The following is a 26,837-nucleotide window of genomic DNA, read 5'->3' as shown; positions in this document are numbered from 1 at the left end:
AATCCTCCTCATCATGCATGCCATTACATTCTGGTGAAGTGTGAGGGATGTCATGTGTTTGTTTCTGCAATGGGCAGTGACCAATGTCACACTTTATAGAGAGTATATGAAACATAAACAAGCAAGCACACACACACGTTCTGTGCAACAGTTGAGCAAAACCTGAGATGTAAGTGTTATCAGGAGTGTGCTGCTTGGCTAAGTAGGGCAACTACTATCACTGAGAAACGTGTTAACCCGGTGTTTAGAGTAAACAATGTTTTTACTGCATTTTAGTGTTTCTCCTTTGCAACTTGTGTGTCCCATTAAAAACTGGTGCATGCATAATGTAGCCTATGCCAAACAAATAAATAACTTATAGGCTATACAGTTATTATTATAGGATGTATAGAGTTATCTATAGCCAACTCGCTCTGGTCTTCTCCAAACCAGTATGAGACCTGGCTCATCGACTGTCCGCCATGCACGGCATTTCCGAAGGGAAATTCCTACACCTGTCCAGTGTGGGGATTTTTGCCGCAAAGGTAAATCGACATGTGACAGACAGGTCCAAGGCGCAGGCGTCTTGGTGCCGTGGGCGGGCCGCCTGTTAATAACCCACTCAGATGTATAGAAAGAATCATATCTTTTGTGCTGTGGACTTCAAGGATAACGATTAATTTTTTTCAGACACAGGACGGGTGCGCTTTGGTTAACTTTGCCTAGGTGGCAATTGTGCGGCTCATTCACTATGAGTTTGAAACGATTTTTAAGCAATGACCAGGTAAGAACAATTTTTTCAATCATTAGTGCAAGTACATTGATGTGTAGTCTAACCCTATTTACATTGTAGTTATAGCTATAAAAGCCCCATTGAAAAATCTCACAGAGCAACAAAGGAGTTAGCTATAAGCCCAGGCTCATTCTGTTTTATGGCTATTTCGGCACACTATTGAATTGATTCTGAAATGTTTTCTTTATGTAGATCACTGGTCTCTCGACTGTGTACCTGGTATCTCTGTCTATAAGGTAAGCAAAACTGACTTCACACACCCATAGGCTATCTGTGACACATGGATGTAAAGTGTTGCATGTCAGCTAAGATTTGAGAACGTTTAGGTCTAAGTGTTAGTGTTTCTAAATGTAACTGTTCTGTGTTGTGCAAATAGTCTTACCTAGGCTATGCGTTTTCAAATCAAACCAATTTATAGTAGGCTAGTCCAGAAAATATTTGAGTTTGTTTTGGTTGTTGTTGAAAATGTAGACTAGTAAATTACACAACTGAGAAGTTGACGTCACACACGTGTCATCTCATAATAACATGGTTGGCCTCCAGTCATTTTATCTTTTATTTCTGCAGTGTTGCCAGTCAGACCAATTGAGCAACTTGACATGCATGTGTCTAACGCAATTTATCATAACTTATCATAACTCAATATATAAGGCACTGTGTTGGCCATGCCTAACTCTAGCTCTTTACAGCACGACTATGCTGTCTTTTAATCCTGCATAGTAGATAAGGGGTTTGTTGTTTGGCTGCAAAGAACTGCTTGATGTGTTTTGTTTATTTAGGGTCAAGTTTGATATGTGTCATTTTGGAGACAACTTTGTTATATTTCTCGACGTATTATATTTGAAGGGTTTCATTCCAAAATGCTATATATCCATTTTCAGAAATGTTGACCAATTAGCTTTTATTGTTTAAAGAACTTATGAAAGAGATTGGTGTGTGTTTTCACTATCAAATCATGGCATGAGGTTGTTAAATCTGTCACTTGATGGTTTCATTTTAGAGAGACAAATAATCATGTTTTTGCTAAATGCTATCTGCTTCACTCAGAGAAACAAGTAGTACGGCTAGCCCACTGGGCACACACTGGTTGAATCAACGTTGTTTCCACATCATTTCAATGAAATTAATTTGAACCAACGTGGAAAAGACATTGAATTGATGTCTGTGCCCAGTGGGAGGTTTTACACAGTTAAATGTATTTTTTTTATGATACATTAGTGACATCAATATTTTTTTTAATGAATCATTTACATTTTAGTCATTTAGCAGATTCCCTTATCCAGTGTGACTTACAGTTAGTGCATTCATCTTAAGATAGCAAGGTGAGACAACCACATTTCACAGTCAAATTTACAGCAAATTAACATTCCATTCCAGCTAAAAATGGATATATAGGTTTGAAAAAAATATATATACTAACATTTTGCACACATCTAAAATCGATTAACAGTAATATTTTACACACACATGAAGGTGCCCAAAAGCAATAATTTCTAGTGAAAAAACACACATTTTGGGATATAGGGAAAGGTGATACCTAGTCAGTTGCACAACTGAATGCATTCAACAAAATGCGTCTTCCGCATTTAACCCATTCCCTCTGAATCAGAGAGGTGCGGGGGCTGCTTTAATCAACGTCCACGGCGCCCGGGGACCAGCTGTTGTTCAGGGTTAACTGCCTTGCTCAAGGGCAGAACGGCAGTTTTTTCCACCTTGTCGCCTCTGGGATTTGAACCAGCAACCTTTCAGTTACTGGCCCACCAATATTAACCGCTAGGCTACCTGCCGCCCCACATATAGCAGCGGATATAGCGTTTTAGAAATAAAATCTTCATTTGAATGCATGTAGCCTACATCTGAATGCAGAGGTCTTGATCAGTGAGTGATTCTTGAGTTGTTAGCCTCCAGTTAATCAGGACACGGCCCCACGCCCACCCAAGCCCCTGCCTCCCCTTTCAGCACCCAGTCCACTTGGACAGCTCCCCCCTTTTACTACATACCCTCAACCAAGCAGCCTCCACAGTGTATGTGTGTGTCCAGGCATATATTACCTGCTAGTTATTCTGATGGTTTATAGGACATGGTGTAGGCCTACATTACATTTTATGATTTGATATTCCTAAATTGAATTCTATTAGCCTGGATGCCATCTCTATTCAGCTATTATATTCCACTCTTGCCAGGAGTGGCAAGGAGTGGAATGCTAGCTAAAAATACTTGTACCCAGACTAGCATTCCATGTCTTTCTGTTGTAATTTGATTGCATTTATTTTCCAACACAATCTTTGTGAACATTCTGAATGACATGATTGACTGTTAATTAATGGTGCTATAATTGTGTACTATCAGTTTTTAGGTATTTGACTTTCTATTTCCAGTTTGATTGGGAGTTTTTCAGTGCTGGTGGTTTCCATTGTAAAGAGGAGCCACCTACAAGAACAGGTGGGTGGATGAGAGAAAGAGTATCTTTGACTGTGTGTGTGTGTGCGTGCCTGTACCTTTTTGTGTGTGTGTGAGTGTGATACAATTATTTCCAAGGCTGTCTCTTAGCAAAATACAGTATGTGTTTACCAGGGTCACTCTCATTAGGATGTAACTACCTAAACATTGCAGATACAGATGTATGATCTTAATTTGATCACCCAGTTGCAGGAGAACTTTCCTACAATCCAGGGAATGTAGAACTTGTAGTGTATTTGAGGTTTAAAAAGGCATCTGAAGTTTGTAATTTTCACTTTGAAATTTCAGACTTGATGTTCACTTACAAAAAATTTATCAACCCTGACAAAAATCTCCATGAATTATAATACACATAATAATTCAAATTTAATTTATTATTCTGCTGTAGCAAACAGGCTCAAATTAAGATCCTACATCTGTAGAATAGTCATGAATTGAGAGCTGACATTATTCCTTACTCTACCTGTCAGATAGAGGCATGTCTGTTCGACATAACATAATCATTCTTCTTCCGAATCTTCTGAATCGTTGTGGCCTACTGAACATGGCCCAGGCTACTCCCTTGCTGTCTGCCTGTGCCTATACTTTTTCATTGAGTCAGAGCTATAGGACTGCTCTATCTACTCTAGAAAGATTTGTAGAGGCCATTCTAGTGAGTTCACAGGGGATGGAGAAAGATTCAAATCAAATTTTATTGGTCACATACACGTGTTAGGCAGATGTTATTGCGGGTGTAGTGAAATGACTGTGCTTCTAGCTCCGAAAGTGCAGTAATATCTAACAAGTGATATCTAACAGTTTCACAACATATACCCAAAATACACGTAAATCTAAGTAAGGAATGGATTAAGAATATACATATATGTCAGAGCGGCATTGGACTAAGATACAGTGGCATATTATAGAGTACAGTATATAAACTCAGCAAAAAAAGAAACATCCCTTTTTCAGGACCCTGTCTTTCAAAGATAATTCGTAAAAATCCAAATAACTTCACAGATCTTCATTGTAAAGGGTTTAAACACTGTTTCCCATGCTTGTTCAATAAACATGCACCTGTGGAACGGTCGTTAAGACACTAACAGCTTACAGACGGTAGGCAATTAAGGTCACAATTATGAAAACTTAGGACACTAAAGAGGCCTTTCTACTGACTCTGAAAAACACCAAAATAAAGATGCTCAGGGTCCCTGCTCATCTGTGTGAACGTGCCTTAGGCATGCTGCAAGGAGGCATGAGGACTGCAGATGTCCGTACTGTGAGACGCCTAAAACAGCACTACAGGGAGACAGGACAGACAGCTAATCATCCTCAGTGGCAGACCACGTATAACAATACCTGCACAGGATCGGTACATCCGAACATCACACCTGCGGGACAGGTACAGGATGGCAACAACACCTGCCCGAGTTACACCAGGAACGCACAATCCCTCCATCAGTGCTCAGACTGTCCGCAATAGGCTGAGAGAGGCTGGACTGAGGGCTTGTAGGCCTGTTGTAAGGCAGGTCCTCTCCAGACATCACCGGCAGCAACGTCACCTATGGTCACAAACCCACCGTTGCTGGACCAGACAGGACTGGCAAAAAGTGCTCTTCACTGACGAGTCGCGGTTTTGTCTCACCGGGGGTGATGGTGGGATTCGCGTTTATCGTCGAAGGAATGAGCGGTACACCGAGGCCTCTACTCTGGAGCGGGATCGATTTGGAGGTTGTGGGTCCGTCATGGTCTGGGGCGGTGTGTCACAGCATCATTGGACTGAGCTTGTTGTCATTGCAGGCAATCTCAATGCTGTGCGTTACAGGGAAGACATCTTCCTCCCTCATGTGGTACCCTTCCTGCAGGCTCATCCTGACATGACCCTCCAGCATGACAATGCCACCAGCCATACTGCTCGTTCTGTGCATGATTTCCTGCAAGACAGGAATGTCAGTGTTCTGCCATGGCCAGCGAAGAGCCCAGATCTCAATCCCATTGAGCACGTCTGGGACCTGTTGGATCGGAGGGTGAGGGCTAGGTTAATTGATCATTAGAAAACCCTTTTGCAATTAGCTGAAAACTGTTAAAGAAGCAATAAAACTGTCCTTCTGTAGACTAGTTGAGTATCTGGAGCATCAACATTTGTGGGTTCGACTACAGGCTCAAAATGGGCAGAAACAAAGACCTTGATTCTGAAACTCGTCAGTCTATTCTTGTTCTGAGAAATGAAGGCGATTCCATGCGAGAAATTGCCAAGAAACTGAAGATCTCGTACAATGCTGTGTATTACTCCCTTCACAGAACAGCGCAAACTGGCACTAACCAGAATAGAAAGAGGAGTGGGAGGTCCCGGTGCACAACTGAGCAAGAGGACAAGTACATTAGAGTGTCTAGTTTGAGAAACAGATGCCTCACAAGTCCTCAACTGGCAGCTTCGTTAAATAGTACCTGCAAAACACCAGTCTCAACGTCAACAGTGAAGAGGCGACTCCGGGAATGCTGGCCTTCTAGGCAGAGTTCCGCTGTCCAGTGTCTGTGTTCTTTTGCCCATCTTAATCTCTTTTTTTTTATTGGCCAGTCTGGCTTGTTCTTTGCAACTCTGCCTAGAAGGCCAGCATCCCGGAGTCGCCTCTTCACTGTTGACGTGGCTAGTGATCCATTTCTAAAAGTGGCCAGTGATTACTAATCTATGTCTATAGGCAGCTGCCCCTGATTTGCTAGTGATGGCTGTTAAGCAGTCTGATGGCCTTGAGATAGAAGCTGTTTTTCAGTCTCTCGGTCCCAGCTTTGATGCACCTGTACTGACCTCGCCTTCTGGATGATAGCGGGGTGAACAGTCAGTGGCTCGGGTGGTTGATGATCGTTTTGGCCTTCCTATGGCATCGGGTGCTGTAGGTGTCCAGGAGGGTGGGAAGTTTGCCCCCGGTAATGCGTTGGGCAGACCGTACCACCCTCTGGAGAGCTTTGCGGTTGTGGGCAGTGGAGTTGCCGTACCAGGCGGTGATACAGCCCGACAGGATGCTTACAATTGTACACCTGTAAAAGTTTGTGAGGGTTTTAGGTGTTAAGCCAAATTTCTTTAGCCTCCCGAGGTTGAAGAGGTGCTGTTACGCCTTCTTCACCACACTGTCTGTGTGGGTGGACCATTTCAGTTTGTCAGTGATGTGTACGCCAAGGAACTTGAAGCTTTCCACCTTCTCCATTGCAGGTTTCATGATGTCCACGATCATCTCCTTAGTTTTGTTGACGTTGAGTGAGAGGTTATTTTCCTGGCACCACATTCCCAAAGCCCTCACCTCCTCCCTGTAGGCTGTCTCATCGTTGTTGGTAATCAAGCCTACTACTGTTGTGTCATCTGCAAACTTGATGATTGATGTGGAGGTGTGCTTGGCCATGCAGTCATGGGTGTACACACCCTTGTGGAGCCTTAGTGTTGAGGATCAGTGAAGAGGAGGTGTTGTTTCCTACCTTCTCCACCTAGGGGCGACCCATCAGGAAGTCCAGGACCCAGTTGCACAGGGCGGGGTTCAGACCCAGTGCCTCGAGCTTGATGATGAGCTTGGAGGGTACAATGGTGTTGAACGCTGAGCTATAGTCAATGAACAGCATTCTTACATAGGTATGCATTTTGTTCAGATGGGACAGGGCAGTGTACAGTGTGGTGGCGATTGCATTGTCTGTGGATCTATTGGGTCGGTAAGCAAATTGAAGAGGGTCTAGGGTGGCAGGTAAGGTGGAGGTGATATGATCCTTGACTAGTCTCTCAAAGCACTTCATGATGACAGAAGTTAGTGCTATGGGGCGATAGTCATTTAGTTCAATTACCTTTGCTTTCTTAGGTACAGGAACAATGGTGGCCATCCTGAAGCATGTAGGGACAACAGACTGGGATAGGGAGAGATTTAATATATCTGTGAACACACCAGCCAGCCGGTCTGCACATGCTCTGAGGACGCGGCTAGGGATACCATCTGGGCCGGCAGCCTTTCAACGGTTAACATGCTTAAATGTCTTACTCACGTCGGCCATGGAGAAGGAGAGTGTCGATATTATTTTCTGAAGCTACTCTGAACATACCCCAGTCCCCGTGATCAAAGCAATCTTGAAGCGTGGATTCCGATTGGTCAGACCAGCGTTGAATAGTCCTCACCATGGGTCCTTCCTGTTTGAGGTTCTGCCTATAGGAGGGGAGGAGCAAGATGGAATCGTGGTCCGATTTGCCGAATGGAGCGCGTGGGAGGGCCTTATATGCATTCTAGAAGGTAGTATAGCAATGGTCAAGGGTTTTAGCAGCACGAGTACAGCAATCAATATGTTGATAGAATTTTGGGAACCTTTTCCTCAAATTTAGTTTGTTAAAATCCCCAGCTACAATAAATGCAGCCTCAGGATATGTGGTTTCCAGTTTGCATAAAGTCCAATGAAGTTTTTTGAGGGCCGTTGTCGTATCCACTTGGGGGGGATATAGACCGCTGTGGCTATTATTGACAAATTCTCTCGGGAGATAGTACCGTCTGCATTTAATTGTGAGATATTCTAGGTCGGGTGAACAGAAGGACTTGAGTTCCTGTATGTTATCACAGTTACACCATAAGTCGTTAATCATAAAACATATACCTCCACCCTTCTGATTCCCGGAGAGATGTTTGTTCCTGTCGGCGCAGAGAGAGAGAGAGAGAGAGAGAGAGAGAGAGAGAGAGAGAGAGAGAGAGAGAGAGAGAGAGAGAGAGAGAGAGAGAGAGAGAGAGAGAGAGAGAGAGAGAGAGAGAGAGAGAGAGAGAGAGAGAGAGAGAGAGAGAGAGAGAGAGAGAGAGAGAGAGAGAGAGAGAGAGAGAGAGAGAGAGAGAGAGAGAGAGAGAGAGAGAGAGAGAGAGAGAGAGAGAGAGAGAGAGAGAGAGAGAGAGAGAGAGAGAGAGAGAGAGAGAGAGAGAGAGAGAGAGAGAGAGAGAGAGAGAGAGAGAGAGAGAGAGAGAGAGAGAGAGAGAGAGAGAGACACAAACACAAACACACCCCACAGAGCCCCAGGACAACAGCACAATTAGACCCAACCAAATCATGAGAAAACAAAAAGATAATTACTTGACACATTGGAAAGAATTAACAAAAAAACAGAGCAAACTAGAATGCTATTTGGCCCTAAACAGAGAGTACACAGTGGCAGAATACCTGACCACTGTGACTGACCCAAACTTAAGGAAAGCTTTGACTATGTACAGACTCAGTGAGCATAGCCTTGCTATTGAGAAAGGCCGCCGTAGGCAGACATGGCTCTCAAGAGAAGACAGGCTATGTGCACACTGCCCACAAAATGAGGTGGAAACTGAGCTGCACTTCCTAACCTCCTGCCCAATGTATGACCATATTAGAGAGACATATTTCCCTCAGATTACACAGATCCACAAAGAATTCGAAAACAAATCCAATTTTGATAAACTCCCATATCTACTGGGTGGAATTCCACAGTGTGCCATCACAGCAGCAAGATTTGTGACCTGTTGCCACAAGAAAAGGGCAACCAGTGAAGAACAAACACCACTGTAAATACAACCCATATTTATGTTTATTTATTTTAACTTGTGTGCTCTAACCATTTGTACATTGTTACAACACTGCATATATATAATATGACATTTGTAATGTCTTTATTGTTTTGAAACTTCTGTATGTGTAATGTTTACTGTTCATTTTTATTGTTTATTTGACTTTTGTATATTACCTACCTCACTTGCTTTGGCAATGTTAACACATGTTTCCCATGCCAATAAAGCCAATTGAATTGAGAGAGAGAGAGAGAGAGAGAGAGAGAGAGAGAGAGAGAGAGAGAGAGAGAGAGAGAGAGAGAGAGAGAGAGAGAGAGAGAGAGAGAGAGAGAGAGAGAGAGAGAGAGAGAGAGAGAGAGAGAGAGAGAGAGAGAGAGAGAGAGAGAGAGAGAGAGAGAGAGAGAGAGAGAGAGAGAGAGAGAGAGAGAGAGAGAGAGAGAGAGAGAGAGAGACACAAACACACCCCACAGAGCCCCAGGACAACAGCACAATTAGACCCAACCAAATCATGAGAAAACAAAAAGATAATTACTTGACACATTGGAAAGAATTAACAAAAAAACAGAGCAAACTAGAATGCTATTTGGCCCTAAACAGAGAGTACACAGTGGCAGAATACCTGACCACTGTGACTGACCCAAACTTAAGGAAAGCTTTGACTATGTACAGACTCAGTGAGCATAGCCTTGCTATTGAGAAAGGCCGCCGTAGGCAGACATGGCTCTCAAGAGAAGACAGGCTATGTGCACACTGCCCACAAAATGAGGTGGAAACTGAGCTGCACTTCCTAACCTCCTGCCCAATGTATGACCATATTAGAGAGACATATTTCCCTCAGATTACACAGATCCACAAAGAATTCGAAAACAAATCCAATTTTGATAAACTCCCATATCTACTGGGTGAAATTCCACAGTGTGCCATCACAGCAGCAAGATTTGTGACCTGTTGCCACAAGAAAAGGGCAACCAGTGAAGAACAAACACCACTGTAAATACAACCCATATTTATGTTTATTTATTTTAACTTGTGTGCTCTAACCATTTGTACATTGTTACAACACTGCATATATATAATATGACATTTGTAATGTCTTTATTGTTTTGAAACTTCTGTATGTGTAATGTTTACTGTTCATTTTTATTGTTTATTTGACTTTTGTATATTACCTACCTCACTTGCTTTGGCAATGTTAACACATGTTTCCCATGCCAATAAAGCCAATTGAATTGAGAGAGAGAGAGAGAGAGAGAGAGAGAGAGAGAGAGAGAGAGAGAGAGAGAGAGAGAGAGAGAGAGAGAGAGAGAGAGAGAGAGAGAGAGAGAGAGAGAGAGAGAGAGAGAGAGAGAGAGAGAGAGAGAGAGAGAGAGAGAGAGAGAGAGAGAGAGAGAGAGAGAGAGAGAGAGAGAGAGAGAGAGAGAGAGAGAGAGAGAGAGAGAGGTTTCCGTGAAGCAGAGTATGTTACAATCCATGGTGTCCCTCTGAAAAGCAACTCTCACCTTGAGAGAGATTGGACATTAGCGAGTAAAATACTTGGGAGCGGTGGGTGGTGTGCACGCTTCCTGAGTTGGACCAGAAGACCGCCTTGAGTACTTCTCCTTTGCTGGCGTTGTTTTGGGTCAGCCTCTGGAATAAGTTTGATTGCTCTTGGGAGAGCAAACAAAGGATCCGCTCCAGGGAAGTCGTAATGCTGGAAGTTCTGGTGAGTTACCGCCGCTCTAATATCCAATAGTTCTTCCTGGCTGTATTTAATGACACAAAACAATTCCTGAGCTAATAACTTAAAAAAATAGTACATAAACAAACAAAATACTGCAGAGTTGCTTAAGAGCTAGTTGCGATGCTGCCATCTCCGGCGGCACCATTGTTTTTAAAATTATATTTTTTCTTTATTCTCCTTCTTATTCTCTTCCTTTATTTTTTATTTTCTTTATTGCTTTCTTTATGTATTTTTTTTACATACTTAAACGATAGAAAAGGGAACAAACAGTACCAGTACAAACTATTAACTGAATGTCCATGGACCCTAAATATACAGTAACTCACCCCAGAACACTAGTAAAACCACCAACATGGCGTAGCAGTCGGACGTCTGTTTTGTCTTGTCTTGTCCCGTCCCGTGTATTTATTGTATGTTTTTTATATTTTTAATCTCAATTTCCATCTACGGACTGAATGGATCTGCTATTTTTTTATACTTTAGAACCGGAACCCCCATCAGAAGCTAGCCAGCTAACTAGATAGTAGTCAGTTAGCCCGTTTAGTGGTCATCACCGTTATCTTGGACATCAGCCAGCCTCAGCCCGGTCAATTCCTGCTAGTCTGCACAGCGCGATATCAACCCAGAGCATATCGGCCTGCTTTTTCTCTACCTCATCTCACAATTCCTACCGCAAGCTCTGAACCTTTACACTGGATCATCGCAGCTAGCTAGCTGCTATCCGAGTGGCTACTCCTGGCTAACATCTCTGTCCCAAAGCAAGCACCAGTTAGCCTGGAGTTAGCCTCGAACTAGGCCCATCTCCCGGGCTAGCCTGAAGAGATCCACCAGCCAATTCCTCGGCTACAATACCTCTTTTGCCAATTGGCCTGGACCCTTTACTGCCAACATGGAGCCCTGCCGATCCATCACGACTGGTCTGCCGACGTAACCGTCCGAGGGGGTTTCAACAGGCTCTTCCGATGCAACGGAGGCCCATCTGCTAGCCCCGGCCTGCCAGCTGTCTGAATCGCCACGTCTCCAGCTCTCCTAGCTACTCACTGGACCCTATGATCATCGGCTACACATGCCTCTCCTTAATGTCAATATGCCTTGTCTATTGCTGTTTTGGTTAGTGATTATTGTCTTATTTCACTGTAGAACCTCCAGCCCTGTTCAATATGCTTTCGCTAGCTTTTTTGTTCCACTCCCCCACACACACCATGCCTCTAGAGACAAAACCTCTCTCATCATCACTCAATACCTAGGTTTACCTCCACTGTACTCACATCCTACCATACCCTTGTCTGTACATTATGCCCTGAATCTATTCTTCCGTGCCCAGAAATCTGATCCTTTTATTCTCTGTCCCCAACGCACTAGACGACCAGTTTTTATAGCCTTTAGCCGTACCCTTATCCTACTCCTCCTGTGTTCCTCTGGTGATGTAGAGGTTAACCCAGGCCCTGCAGTCCCCAGCATCACTCCAATTCCCCAGGCGCTCTCATTTGTTGACTTCTGTAACCGCAAAAGCCTTGGTTTCATGCATATTAACATTAGAAGCCTCTTCCCTAAGTTTGTTTTATTCACTGCTTAAGCACACTCCGCCAACCCGGATGTCCTAGCCGTGTCTGAATCCTGGCTTTGGAAGGCCACCAAAAATCCTGAAATTTCCATCCCTAACTATAACATTTTCCGACAAGATAGAACTGCCAAAGGGGCGGAGTTGCAATCTACTGCAGAGATAGCCTGCATCGTTCTTTCATACTATCCAGGTCTGTGCCCAAACAATTCAAGCTTCTATTTTAAAAAATCCACCTTTCCAGAAACAAGTCTCTCACCGTTGCCGCTTGTTATAGACCCCCTTCAGCCCCCAGCTGTGCCCTGGACACCATATGTGAATTGATTGCCCCCCATCTATCTTCAGAGTTCGTACTGTTAGGTGACCTAAACTGGGACATGCTCAACACCCCGGCCGTCCTACAATCTAAACTAGATGCCCTCAATCTCACACAAATGATCAAGGAACCTACCAGGTAAACCCTAAATCTGTAACCATGGGCACCCTCTTAGATATCATCCTGACCAACCTGCCCTCTAAATACATCTCTGCTGTCTTCAACCAGGATCTCAGCGATCACTGCCTCATTGCCTGCGTGCGTAATGGGTCCGCGGTCAAACGATCTCCCCTCATCACTGTCAAACGCTCCCTAAAACACTTTAGCGAGCAGGCCTTTCTAATCGACCTGGCCCGGGTAACCTGGAAGGATATTGACCTCATCCCGTCAGAAGAGGATGCATGGTTGCTCTTCAAAAGTGCTTTCCTCACCATCTTAATTAAGCATGCCCCATTCAAAAAATGTAGAACTAAGAACAGATATAGCCCGTGGTTCACTCCTGACTTGACTGCCCTTGACCAGCACAAAAACATCCTGTGGCGTACTGAAGCTGTAACACCAAGGCTATGAATTATATCACGTTTATTCCCACCTGCGTCAAGCACATTAGACAGGATATATTCTATGGCTAGAGATGTACAATGTTATTGTCACGTTCTCTTAGTTTTGCAAACACACAAATGCCTGTGTCTCTTTAGGTGAATCCCCTGGTCCAGCTGGCTCTAGCTGATCTGTTTGCAGCAGTCACCCTGATGTTCACCAGCGCAATGAATGAAACACACACCTTCACCCCCAGTGTGTTAATCTGTGAAAAACTACTGCCTCTGTCACTGGTGAGCCAGTCTCATGTGGCTATTATACTGTATGTAGGGATAATGCACTATAATGATCCTAATCTTAGAATGAACATTCTGTAAATGCAAAAGAGTTTGTTAAACAGTTTAATTTTGTCCTTATTCCCTCAAATACACTCTATAGCTTTGACGAAAAATTTATAAAATAGCTTGTGTGAGCACCTCTAGACTAAGGTATACATAAGGTATAGATGTAGATATACATACAATCTGTCTTTGAGTGCTTCAGCGTGATCCAATTGTAATAGCATTTTTCGTGTGTAAATCAGACAGAATTTGTGTTGGGTGAACTGTTCTATACTGTGTTATGTCATGGAGCATGACACTATCTCTAAAAATGACATCGCATAGTGTGACGACGCAAAGTTTTACTGCTTGTCCTTTCTATTATAGACATTTAACTGAAGTGCTCTTGACACTTTACTGTGTGCCATTTGCTATTATAATTATTTAACAGTGTGTGTGTGTGTGTGTGTGTGTGTGTGTGTGTGTGTGTGTGTGTGTGTGTGTGTGTGTGTGTGTGTGTGTGTGTGTGTGTGTGTGTGTGTGTGTGTGTGTGTGTGTGTGTGTGTGTGTGTGTGTGTGTGTGTGTGTGTTCTCTGTTCCAGATGTTTTACTTTGTGTCATTCCTCCTGATGATAGTGTATGCCTGGGAGTCAAAGCATGCAGTCGAGGGATGGAGGGAGAGACCAAGAGAGGAAGAGGTGAGGACCCAAGCATCCACCAAGGGCTCCTACACACGCATGCACACACACATACACACATTCACACACACCTCAACTTTGTTTGATTTATTCTAAAATCAAATATCCCTCTCTCTCCCCAGTCCCAGTGTAGACAAAGGGTGGGGGTTGTGCCTGTATATGCTTGTGTGTGGTGAGTCAAACTATTTCATTTTCAAATAGAAGCATCCCTGCTTTTAACCACACTGCTTTGCGTAGTGGCTTAAAAGCAACATACAGTATGCCCCTGACTGTGTGTGTGTGATGCCCCTACAGGTTTATACCGTTGGTGATGTACTTTGTGTACGTGATGACTTTAGTCCTGGCACCACCCAGCCACATGACGGCAAACAACGGTGAAGCTAGCACATACTGCAACAGGTGTGTGTGTCTCTTTGTGTGCAGCACAGGCCAGGGTTCATCATGGCGCATTTGCATAATGCTTATGACACTTTAATGAGAGAAAATGTACATACTCTAGCAAAACATTTCTTATGAGTGTCTCACATCTCTCTGTGATTGTGTGTTCCTCTTAGCTGTATCCTCTTCCTGCATATCTGGAGGGACAACTGCTCAGATATAGTGAGTAAATACCTTGTTCCACACATGTTGTATCTGTCTGTTCATAAAGGGATTGGACAGCATAAAGAATGAGACCTTGTTTGTGTTGTTTTCCAGGAACATATCCATGATATCTTCATACAATGCTTCCTCTTCGTCAGTGTGATACCAGTTTTGGTGTGCTGCACAGTAAGTACCATAGATCTTCACTAACATGGGTTAGTTTACAGTAGTTACAGCCAATAGAATGATGATCATGAAAATTATGAGCTAAGGTGATGATGATGATGTACCTGTACAGGTGGTTTACTACAAGGTGGGCAGCTGGTATCGCAGGTATGAGGAGGAGGGACTATTTCCTGTGGAGGGAGATGGACGTTCCAGGAAACGGCTGAGGGGTATGTTCTCCACTGCTCGCTACATGATGGTGGTCATCATCTTCTGCTGGACCCCAGGTACACAAATTCATCTCCCCACCCACGCACGCACGCACACACACACACACACACACACACACACCCTGTATGTGTGTAACTCTGTAACTCCAACCTCAGGACTAATATAATCTATGTTGTACCTTCCCCAGCTCTTGTTCTGGTTGTCCTGTCTGTGATACCAGACATACCTCAAGTAAATCTCTTCCCCCTGTATGTTATACAGGTCAGTATTTCAACTATCTCACTGATGATTGCAGACATAGCCCTTCCAAGATACCATCACCCAGAATGAATTGCCATTTTCCCCTAGAGAGCCTTCTTTAGCTATGTAAAATGAATAATGACACTAAGATAAGCACCCATAATGCTTTATCCTTACCCACTATACTCCATCCTGATTCAGAGGGGTTGGGTTAAATGCGGAAGGCACATTTCAGCTGAATGCATTCAGTTGTGCAACTGACTAGGTGCCCCCTTCCATTTCCATCCTGGTGTCTCTGCAGGCGGTGATGTTGTCTCTGCAGGGCTGTCTGAACAGCGTGGTCTATGCCTGGAGACGACCAAACTTCAGAGACGCTGTGCTCGGAGAGAGGATGCCCCTGCTCAGCCAAGACGTCCCTCTGCCCTTCTTTGACGAATCACTGAGGGGGCCGCATGGACCCTTAACCTCTAACTCCTGACTCTAGAGAAGCTGCTATGCTGCGGGTGGAGTTCTCCCTCTGGCACAGAAACAGTTTACCCTCCTCAAATACTAACCTTTACCACTGAGGGAAGCAATGCAACACTGACCTCAGATCAGTATCTTGGGATAACTTCATTCTACTACTCCTACTGGGATGGTTGTCCGGAACCAAGACAATGGTGTACTATGGACGTAGGGGTCGATTCAGGCTCAGGAAATGTATGCCTTTCCTATGCACTTCTCAGTAGTTGGTATTCAGACTTTCCTTATGCAGGCGTGTAACGGGCTTTGCAGGCGTGGTTTCCTTGTAAATTGATAAATACATTTCATAGAACTCATAAAATCCTCCCACTTGCTGGCCAACAGACTTTCTCATCGAGTTTTCATTCAATAGAGTTTTCTGTACATTCATCTAAAGCCATCCCTTTAAATACGGTGTACCTTTAATTCGAATTTGGTCGACAGACTCACTAGAATACATTGAGAGAAAAGCTTCAGAGTATTAGAGATCAATGGAAGGAATCCATCTAAATATATGCATATTTGTTACAGTTTCAGCACCAACTGGTTAAAAAATATTCTGGTAGATTATTTAGGCAAATATTAGGGTTAGGAAGGTATGTATGACATAAACTGGTTTGGTGAGCCTTTATGCACAAAATATAATATTTTTATTTTTTTAATTTTATTTTTCACCTTTATTTAACCAGGTAGGCTAGTTGAGAACAAGTTCTCATGTACAACTGCGACCTGGCCAAGATAAAGCAAAGCAGTGCGACACAAACAACAACACAGAGTTACACATGGAATAAACAAACATGCAGTCAATAATACAATAGAAATGAATCAAAAATACAGTGCTTTGATTCATCCTGAAAGTTGCCATATTCAAATTCAATCCATAAAATATTGGAAGGTGAAAAAAGTGTACAATAGGGGTTGAACAATAGGCTAGTCCGATAAATCAACCATAATCCTTACTAATAATTGAACTGTAATGACAACGGTCCAGTCATTGTGAACCGTGCGCCAGGCTCCAGGGTTAACCTGCTACGTGCGGTCTGAGTTCCATAATGACTCAAATAGGCTACATACCCCAAATTATTGCGCAACGTTAGCCTATTGGTCCACTACTGGAAGATACTGTTCTCACCTCACCACTGAAGAGACTGGAATAACACCTTTACTCACAGAGTTCACCTGGTATTCTACATAAAAGGCTACGTTAAGTGGTATGTCACAAGACACCATTTGCAATTCAGAATTTTCCTGGACCTCAAAACGTGTGTATGAATGTGATTTCTGCAGCACCATTGTTTTGTGTTATTTAGAAGAATCTACAATGATATATTCATTTTTTAGTACAATGCTATTTCAGTAAGATGAGCGAATGAGGTGATTATTTTGATGAGTTGTAGAGCCAGATGGGCCAGAGAACAACATGACTTGACAATGACCATCGTTTGATTGATTGGATTAATTGAATATGGTTTATGAAGCGCTTCCTTATGGTGTTGGGGATTTCCCTCTTTCCAGTAGATACTGTAGCTAGAGCAACTGTCAGTGATTGTGTACAATATAGCAAGCAATATAGCTAGCAACCATAGCAAGCTATCATTTGTACACATTCAGTGTTTTTTTATCAGGTTATATAGTATCACCCTATGAACATAATTAATTCAAATCAGGGGTATAATTTTTATTCAGTCATTTGACATGTGTATAGACTAAAGACGAAAAAGCACTCAAGGACTAAATGTACTGTACTGTATTTTAGCATGTAGGTGTTCTTTGGTAGGCATTAAAATCACAGGATAACATCTCCCTCATATGTTTATGTTGTTATGATGTTTTATTTGTGCAATAAATGGCCTCTTACCCAGTCCCATTTTAACTGACATTCTCCTACTCTCATTTATTGTAAGCTCAGAACAAAATGGTTTAGTCCTATGGTGACCTTGTTTCATAATGACTTCAGACATGTTTCATGATGGTCACCTGTTGTAATACATAGTTCAGATAAAATATAAACTTGTACTCAGTCATTATGTGTGTCACTTAAAGGGACTGGGAGTGCTGAGTCAACTGGTGACAGAGACGAGTGATGTGTTTTCTGCAGTGTCATGCCCAGTCACTTGTGACTATAAACGTTAAAGTGTGTGATGAAAGATATGAGAGTTTAAAAGGTTGAGGTCACAGACTTGTAGTGGCAGGTGTTTCTACTCTAGGGTATATTCTGACCTCACCTCTGACCGCCTCCTCCCCCTCCCCTCATCCCTCAGTCCCCCCCCCCCCCCCCCCCCTCACACTCACCTGTAGCAGCCCCCTCATTCCTAACACTAGCTTACTCATTCTTAACCCCCCCTACCTTCCATTATGTCAATATCCCCTCCACCCCTTTATTATCCACTCCACATACAGTGGGTATCATAAGTATTCACTCCCTTTGGATTTCTTCACATTTTCTTGTGTTACAAAGTGGAATGAAATACATTTTATTGTGATTTTGTGTCATTTATCTAGACAAAATAATCCATAATGTCAAAGTGAAAAGAAAATGCTACACATTTTTACAAATGAATATAATTTTTAGAAGTAAAATATTGTCTTTGCATACAGTACCAGTTAGAAGTTTGGACACAGCTACTCATTCACGGGTTTTTCTTAATTTTTACTATTTTCTACATGGTAGAATAATAGTGAAGACATCAAAACTATGAAATAACACATGGAATCATGTTGTAACCAAAAAAGTGTTTAACAAATATAAATACATTTTATATTTGAGATTCTTCAAAGTAGCCACCCTTTGCTTTGATAACAGCTTTGCACACTCTTGGCATTCTCTCAACCAGCTTCACCTGGAATGCTTTTCCAACAGTCTTGAAGGAGTTCCTACATATGCTGAGCACTTGTTGGCTGCTTTTCCATCACTCTGCTGTCCATCTCATCCCAAGCCATCTCAATTGGGTTGAGGTTGGGTGATTGTGGAGGCCAGGTCATCTGATCCATCACTCTCCTTGGTCAAATAGCCCTTACACAGCCTGGAGGTATGTTGGGTCATTGTCCTGTTGAAAAACAAATGATAGTCCCACTAAGCGCAAACCAGATGGGTTGGTGTATTGCTGCAGAATGCTGTGGTAGCCAAGCTGGTTAAGTGTGCCTTGAATTCTAAATAAATCACAGACAGTGTCACCAGCAAAGCACCCCCACGCCATCACACCTCCTCCTCCATACTTCACGGTGGGAACCACACATGCAGAGATGATCCGTTCACCTACTCTGCGTCTCACAAAGACACAGCGGTTGGAACCAAAGATCAAACATTTGGACTCATCAGACCGAAGGACAGATTTCCACCTGTCTAATGTCCATTGCTCGTGTTTCTTGGCCCAAGAAAGTCTCTTCTTGCTGGTGTCCTTTAGTAGTGGTTTCTTGGCAGCAATTCGACCATGAAAGCCTTATTCACACAGTCTCTTCTGAACAATTGATGTTACTTGAAATCTGTGAAGCATTTATTTGGCATTTATAGAGGCTGGTAACTCTAATGAACCTATCCTCTGAAGCAGAGGTAACTCTGGGTCTTCCTTTCCTGTGGCGGTCCTCATGAGAGCCAGCTTCATCATAGAGCTTGATGGTTTTTGCGACTGCACTTGAAGAAAGTTCTTGACATTTTCTGGATTGACTGACCTTCATGTCTTAAAGTAATGATGGACTGTCGTTTCCCTATGCTTATTTGAGCTGTTCTTGCCATAATATAGACTTGGTCTTTTACCAAATAGGGCTATCTTCTGTGTACCACCCCTACCTTATCATAACACAACTGATTGGCTCAAATGCATTACGAAGGAAAGAAATTCCACAAATTAATTTTTAACAAGGCACACATGTTAAATGAAATGCATTCCAGGTGACTACCTCATGAAGCTGGTTGAGAGAATGCCAAGAGCGTGCAAAGCTGTCATCAAGGCAAAGGGTGGCTACTTTGAAGAATCTCAAATATAAAAATGTTGTATTTGTTTAACACCTTTTTGGTTAGTGCATGATTCCATATGTGTTATTTCATAATTTTCTACAATGTAGAAAATAGTAAAAATAAAGAAAAACCCTGGAATGAGTAGGTTTGTCCAAACGTTTGACTGGTACTGTAAGTATGCACACCCTTGTTTTGACCCCCAAAAAATAATCACATAATAAGTTACATGGACTCACTGCGTAAAATAATAGGGATTGACATGATTTTTAATCACTACTGTAACGATATACACAGAGAGTCGGGAAGCAATTTCAGGGAGTGAATACATTTAATTAATAAATGAACAAAACAAGAAGCACAAACAGGGAAACCGACGTGAAACAGGAAGAGAAACAATGACGACTGGGGAAGAAACCAAAGGGAGTGACATATAAAGGGCAGGTAATCAAGGAGGTGATGGAGTCCAGGTGAGTGTCATTATGTGCAAATGCGCGTAACGCTGGTGACAGGTGTGCGCCATAAACAAGCAGCCTGGTGACCTCCTCGGAGAGGGAGCACATGGGACAACTACCCTCTTCCTCTGTCCCCCATGCCAACATTTGTAAGGTCCCTAAGTCAAGTATTGCATTTCAAGTACAGATTCAACTACAAAGACCAGAGAGCTTTTCGAAAGCCTCATAAAGAAGGGCAGTGTCACGTCTACTCCCGCTCTTACCTCCCCTATATCTGTCACTCCCTTCGTTCCATTCCCCAGGCAGTATGGGTTATTTGTTTCCTGTTGAGACGCTACTCTTGTTTTGTATTGTTCCATGTTTATTGCTTTATTAAACTCACCACCTGCACCTGCTTCTCAAGTCCCAGTGTCTCCGTTACAGAGTACTGTCTCAACAAATGGAAGAAGCAGGGAATCAGACGGTCCACGAACAGGTTAACCTACTTCATCAACACCACGACCAGCTGGCGCAACTGGGGATGGCTGTGGATGAGGTCCTTGGTTCTTCAACATCTCGAACATACCCGGGCGGCATTGCCTTCAACTAGCGGAGGATACTCTACAACCAGTCGACTCAGCGAGCCAGCACACCAGTCCATTCAGCAGTCCGCCCAGATCAGCGATGTCCATTTGTCCCTCCAGGACAAATATGACGGAACCTCATCTAAATGCCATGGCTTCCTACTCCAGTGCTTCCTCTATTTTGCTCACCAGATGGGAGCCCCACCACCGAGAAGTCCAAGGTTGCCACGGTTATTTCTCTGCTGACTGGGCGGGTGTTGGAGTGGGCTACGGCCGTCTGGGAGAGAGGAGAGGAGGAGCTGGCTTTGTATGAGGGGTTCATGGCTTTGTTCAGAGGTATCTTCAATCATCCACCGGAGGGCAGAGAGGGGGGTGTGCGCCTACTCCAACTACGGCTGCCAAGTACGCACTCACCTTACAGGCTGCTATGCCGTCCCGACATGCCAGTTCCATCTGGACCTCCTTCTGGAGCTTCTGTGACACAGAGAAGAGTGGTCTCAGTTGAGTAAGCCGCCTTGAACCCTGACTGGTTTGAACCCTGAATAGTTTGGCTGATCTGAAAGAGATAACGATAGAGTTGGTCAGAGACAGCACGCTCAAGTGTTTTGAAAAGAAAGTGCAAAGAACCTTGGCGTGTCCCTGGACCTAGAAGTCCTGTCATTCTCTGCAAACATCAAAGCAGTGACTCGCTAGGTTCATGCTCTTCAACATCCGTAGAGTACAACCTTTTCTCAAACAGGAAGCAGTGCAGGTCCTAATCCAGGCACGTGTCATCTCCCGTCTAGACTACTACAAGTCTCTGTTGGCTGGGCTCCCCGCTTGTGCCATCAAACCCATGCAACTAATACAGAATGCCGCAGCCCGCCTGATGTTCAACTTTCCTACGTTCTCCCATACCAACCTCACTTCTCCGTATACTCCACTAGCTTCCAGTCGAAGCTCGTATCATCTTCAATACCCTGGTGCTTACCTTCAGGCTATGCTCAAACCCTACATCTCTAGGCCTTCCCACCCCTACGGGAGTTCAGATCCCGCTCAGCCCAGTCAAATCTGTTCTCTGTCTGGCCTCCTGAGTGGCGCAGCGGGCTAAGGCACTGCATCACAGTGCTTGAAATGTCACTACAGACCCAGGTTTGATCCCAAGCTGTGTTTCAACCGGCCGTGATCGGGAGTCCCATAAGGCGGTGTACAATTGACCCAGCGTTGTCTGGGTTAGGGGAGGGTTTGGCCGGGGGGGCTTCACTTGACTCATCGCGCTCCTTCTGGCGGGTTGGGCGCCTGCAGGCTGAATATGGTTGTCAGTTGAACGGTGTTTCCTCTGACACATTGGTGCAGCTGGGTTAAGCGGGTGGGTGTTAAGGAGCTCGGTTTGGCGGGTCATGTTTCGGAGGATGCATGACTCGACCTTCGCATCTTCCAAGCCAGTTGAGGAGTTGCAGTGATGAGACAAGATCGTAAATGGGGGAAAAAATAAGCTGTTCTCTGTCCTGGCACCCCAATGGTGAAACAAGCTTCACTCTAGTCAGGACAGCGGAGTCCCTGCCCATATTTCAAAAACATCTGAAACCCTACCTCTTTAAAGAGTATCTTAAATTACTCTCACAGCACTTCTCTTTTCCCATTAGCACTGACTTTGCTGATAACTACTTTAAAAGGGAAACTGTACTTGATACGATTGTGATGTGTTGTCTCGCCTAGCTATCTTAAGATGAATGCACAAATTGTTAGTCGCTCTGGATAAGAGTGTCTGCTAAATGACTAAAATGTCTATGTAAAATGTACCTTCCCTGTAAGTGTTAAGGTTGTATGATGTAAGGAAAATTACTTGGTACATTATGTCTACACAATAATTAGACTAAATCATAGAGCGTTAGTTGACTTACAAGTATCTGGTATTTACATGTATACAGCTTCATTTTACAGCCTGTCTACTTTTAACCTACACTGTAAGTGTGAAGGTGGTACCATGAGACAACAGGGTAAGATCACGGACAGATTTTCTGTCGTCTTTATCAGATGGAGTCATCCAATGTGGTAGTATTTTACAAGTAACCTCATTGTATATACCAGGAAACAGACATCACTTAATTTTACAGACCTTTTAATACAAACATACTATGCATTCGGAAAGTATTCAGACCCCTTGACTTTTTTCACATTTTGTTATGTTACAGCCTTATACTAAAATGGACTAAATAATTCCCCTCCTCATTAATCTACACACAATACCCCATAATGACAAAGCAAAAACAGTTTTTTTTTTTTTATCTTTGAGAATTTATAAAATAAAAAAAACAGAAACATCTTATTTACATAAGTATTCAGACCCTTTGATATGAGACTCAAAATTGAGCTCAGGTTCATACTGTTTATATTAATCATCCTTGAAATGTTTCTACAACTTGATTGGAGTCCACCTGTGGTAAATTCAATTGATTGGACATGATTTGGAAAGGCACACACCTGTCTATATAAAGTCCCACAGTTGACAGAGCATGTCAGAGCAAAAACCAAGCCATGAGGTCGAAGGAATTGTCCGTAGAGCTCCCAAGAAAGGATTGTGTCGAGGCTTAGATCTGGGGAAGGGTATCAAAAAACTTTCTGCAGCATTGAAGGTCCCCAAGAACACAGTGGCCTCCATCATTCTTAAATGGAAGAAGTCTGGAAGCATCAAGACTCTTCCTAGAGCTGGCAGCCCGGCCAAACTGAGCAATCGGTGCAAAGGGCCTTCGTCAGGGAGGTGACCAAGAACCCGATGGTCACTCTGACAGAGCTCCAGAGTTCCTCTGTGGAGATGCGAGAAATTTCCAGAAGGACAACCATCTCTGCAGCACTCCACCAATGAAGCCTTTATGGTAGAGTGGCCAGACAGAAGCCACTCCTCCGTAAAAAGCACTAGACAGCCTGCTTGGAGTTTGACAAAAGGCACCGAAAGGACTCTCAGACCATGAGAAACAAGATTCTCTGGTCTGATGAAACCAAGATTGAACTCTTTGGCCTGAATGAGAAGCGTCACATCTAGAGGAAACCTGGCACCCTCCCTACAGTAAAGCATGGTGTTGGCAGCATCATGCTGTGGGGATTTATTTCCGCAGCAGGGTCTGGGAGACTAGTCAGGATCAAGGGAAAGATGAACGAAGGAAAGTACAGAGAGATTTTTGATGAAAACCTGCTCCAGAGTGCTCAGGACCTCAGACTTTTGGTGAAGGTTCACCTTCCAACAGGACAAACGACCCTAAGCACACAGCCAAGACAAAGCAGGAGGGTCTTCGTGACAAGTCTCTGAATGTCCTTGAGTGGCCCAGCCAGAGCACGGACTTGAACCCGATCCAACATCTCCGTAGAGACCTGAAAATAGCTGTGCAGCGACGCTCCCCATCCAACCTGACAGAGCTCGAGAGGATTTGCAGAAAAGAATGGGAGAAACTCCCCAAATATAGGTTTGCCAAGCTTGTAGCGTCATACCCAAGAAGACTCGAGGCTGTAATTGCTGCCAAAGGTGCTTCAACAAAGTACCAAGTAAAGGGCCTGAATACTTATGTAAATGTGATATTTAAAAATAAATTGCTAACATCTTTTAAAACCTATTTTTGCTATGCCATTATGGGGTGTTGTGTGTAGATTTAAACAATTTAATACATTTTAGTATAAGGCTGTACTGTAACAACATGTGGAAAAGTGAAGGGGTCTAAACACTTTCCAAATGCACTGTACATGGTAACTAAAGGCAAAGTACATATAAACATTGTGAGAGAATACCAACGTCAGGATGATTGACTTGAAGGTATTTATGTGGTAAGTACATGGTAAAAAATAAATAAAATATCAGATGTTGTTTCTAGGTATTTACATAATAAGTACCTTGTACTTATAAGGTCCTTAATACATTTATTTTGGAATAAAGTGGACTACTATATAATTACATTTTGTTACTTTGTATTTCATAAGTAGTTTTTACATGCTTGGTTCCTAGTAAGTATGTTTGGGACTAAATAGTTACTATGTATTTTCTTTTTGTTGCTAGGTATTTACCTAGTAATTACCAGACTGTAAAATGAAGGGTTACCAACACCTGTAAGGTCCCTCAGTCTAATATTGAATTTCAAGCAACGATTCAACTACAAAGACCAGGGAACTTTGTGAAAGCCTCATAAAGAAGGGCAGTGATTGTAGATGGGTAAAAATAACAAATCAGACATTTAATATTTCTTTAAGCATGGTCAAGTTAATAATTGTGACCGACCGGCTTCGATTCGGTCTTATCTAGCAAAATTAGAAATTGTGTTTTTTACATTGGATAAAAGTAGAGACTCAGAGATAGAAAATGGTATATCATACAATACAGTTGAGGAACAATGGAAAAGTAATTCTGCTTGGAAAGTTGATAAACTTGTTACCTCACTTTTGAGAAAATGGGCCTTGAATGTTTTGGTAAACCTACTGGAGAGCTCTTCTTTGTCTACACTCATTCAGCATCGTTTACACCCTCTTAAGCCTTAGCGCCACCCATCTCTATAAGGATTTACATGTGAGGCCATGTACTAAACAACCCAAAATTTCAAGACTAAAGGCTGGTTTATACTATATCTATCAACAGATGTCGCAGTGACATCATGAAAATTCTATTGTCGTCCGACATCAAACTTGTCGTTATGAAAAAGTATAAACAAAAAAGCTACAGGCTGTGTGACATCAGTAGCCTGGTGGCCCTAAATAACATAACTACTGTATTTTAAAAGACAATAAATCCACCCGTTTAAAAATGATTTTAGTTGACCATATCATATAGCTGACAATGTCTTCACTTTAGCTCTTTTGTCTTCCTTATTACAGGAAAATAAACTCACAACAAGATCATTATTTACAACTTAATGGTGAGCAAATGACAGAAAATAGTTTACGGTTGTGAGTGTGACAAAATAAAAGCAGGGGATTCTACCGGAGAATTTCTTAACTTGGACACTGTCTCGTTGGCCTAATGTTATATCCTAATTTGACTTTGGTGCAAGTCATGTTCTTCACATTACCGTCTCTGGTAAACATACTATATCAAATAAAAATCCAATGTTATTTGTCACATGCACAGGATACAGAAGGTGTAGTGAAATGGTTACTTGCATAGTGGAGTCTTTTGTTTAGACATGTAGCTAGCTAGCTAAACATTTAACCATAATCCCAACTCATAACATTACTACCCTGCATGAATCTGCATGTAGCTAACCAACCAGGTTCAATGTTAGCTAGCTAGCTAACATTAGGCTATAACTAGCAATGCAAATGGCTCTGCGATACAAATAATATTACTACACAGACCATACACGTAACGTTAGCTAGCTAGCTAACAGTACACTTTAACTTGAAATGCAAACAACTTTCTGACAAAATTAGAAACGCATAATATCTGAAAATGTAGCTTGCTAGACTATCTTACCTGTATACATGAATGGACGCTTCTCCCTCTCTGTCACGGATGTCATGGCTGCCCTTAGTTTGAAGATGTAATCTGGAGACAGGTATTTTATACAACAGAATTCGGTGTGTTCTCTTTTTGACTCCCTCTGTTTATTTGCAATCAAACGCAATAAGTTTCTCCATCTCCTTAGCTATCATACTCTAATTCCACCAAGCATTCCACTGATTTAAAAATTCTGTCCTCCAGAAAGTGGAGAGCAACTCATTTGCAATTCTACTACGTGATATCTTTCAAAAAAGCAGCGTCAGAAAGGATTACCTACAAATACTGAGCAGCTCATGTTATAGACAGAAGTTTGCTACATGGCAGACCAATCTGAACTAATCTCTCGGCATGTCCAGCCCATCCATTATCTCAGCCAATCATGGCTAGCGGGAAGGTTCCTTATGCTGCTGCTACTCTCTGTTTATCATATATGCATAGTCACTTTAACTATACATTAATGTACATACTACCTCAATTGGGCCGACCAACCAGTGCTCCCGCACATTGGCTAACCGGGCTATCTGCATTGTGTCCCGCCACCCACCACCCGCCAACCCCTCTTTTATGCTACTGCTACTCTCTGTTCATCATATATGCATAGTCACTTTAACCATATCTACATGTACATACTACCTCAATCAGCCTGACTAACCGGTGTCTGTATGTAGCCTCGCTACTTTTATAGCCTTGCTACTGTATATAGCCTGTCTTTTTTACTGTTGTTTTATTTCTTTACTTACCTATTGTTCACCTAACACCTTTTTTGCACTATTGGTTAGAGCCT

The 26,837-nt window shown here is 42.9% G+C and overlaps 1 protein-coding gene across 1 annotated transcript; it reads left to right on the top strand.

Annotated features, from left to right (window-relative positions):
• The first annotated feature begins 341 nt into the window (after positions 1-341).
• LOC139584667 (transmembrane protein 116-like) lies at positions 342-17,504 on the top strand. The gene is made up of 13 exons (XM_071416786.1): positions 342-524; positions 670-763; positions 965-1,008; positions 3,151-3,214; positions 13,047-13,181; positions 13,811-13,906; positions 14,029-14,078; positions 14,201-14,305; positions 14,461-14,506; positions 14,603-14,674; positions 14,787-14,940; positions 15,072-15,145; positions 15,426-17,504. The coding sequence occupies exons 2-13, from the start codon at positions 731-733 to the stop codon at positions 15,600-15,602; spliced, it is 1,050 nt and encodes a 349-aa protein (XP_071272887.1). The 5' UTR covers positions 342-524; positions 670-730; the 3' UTR covers positions 15,603-17,504.
• Positions 17,505-26,837: the final 9,333 nt, after the last annotated feature.

This window comes from Salvelinus alpinus, chromosome 9 (assembly GCF_045679555.1).
Source record: "Salvelinus alpinus chromosome 9, SLU_Salpinus.1, whole genome shotgun sequence".
Lineage (NCBI taxonomy): Eukaryota > Metazoa > Chordata > Actinopteri > Salmoniformes > Salmonidae > Salvelinus > Salvelinus alpinus.
The sequence above is the reverse complement of the archived record's forward strand: the minus strand, read 5'-3'. Positions and strand labels throughout refer to the sequence as shown.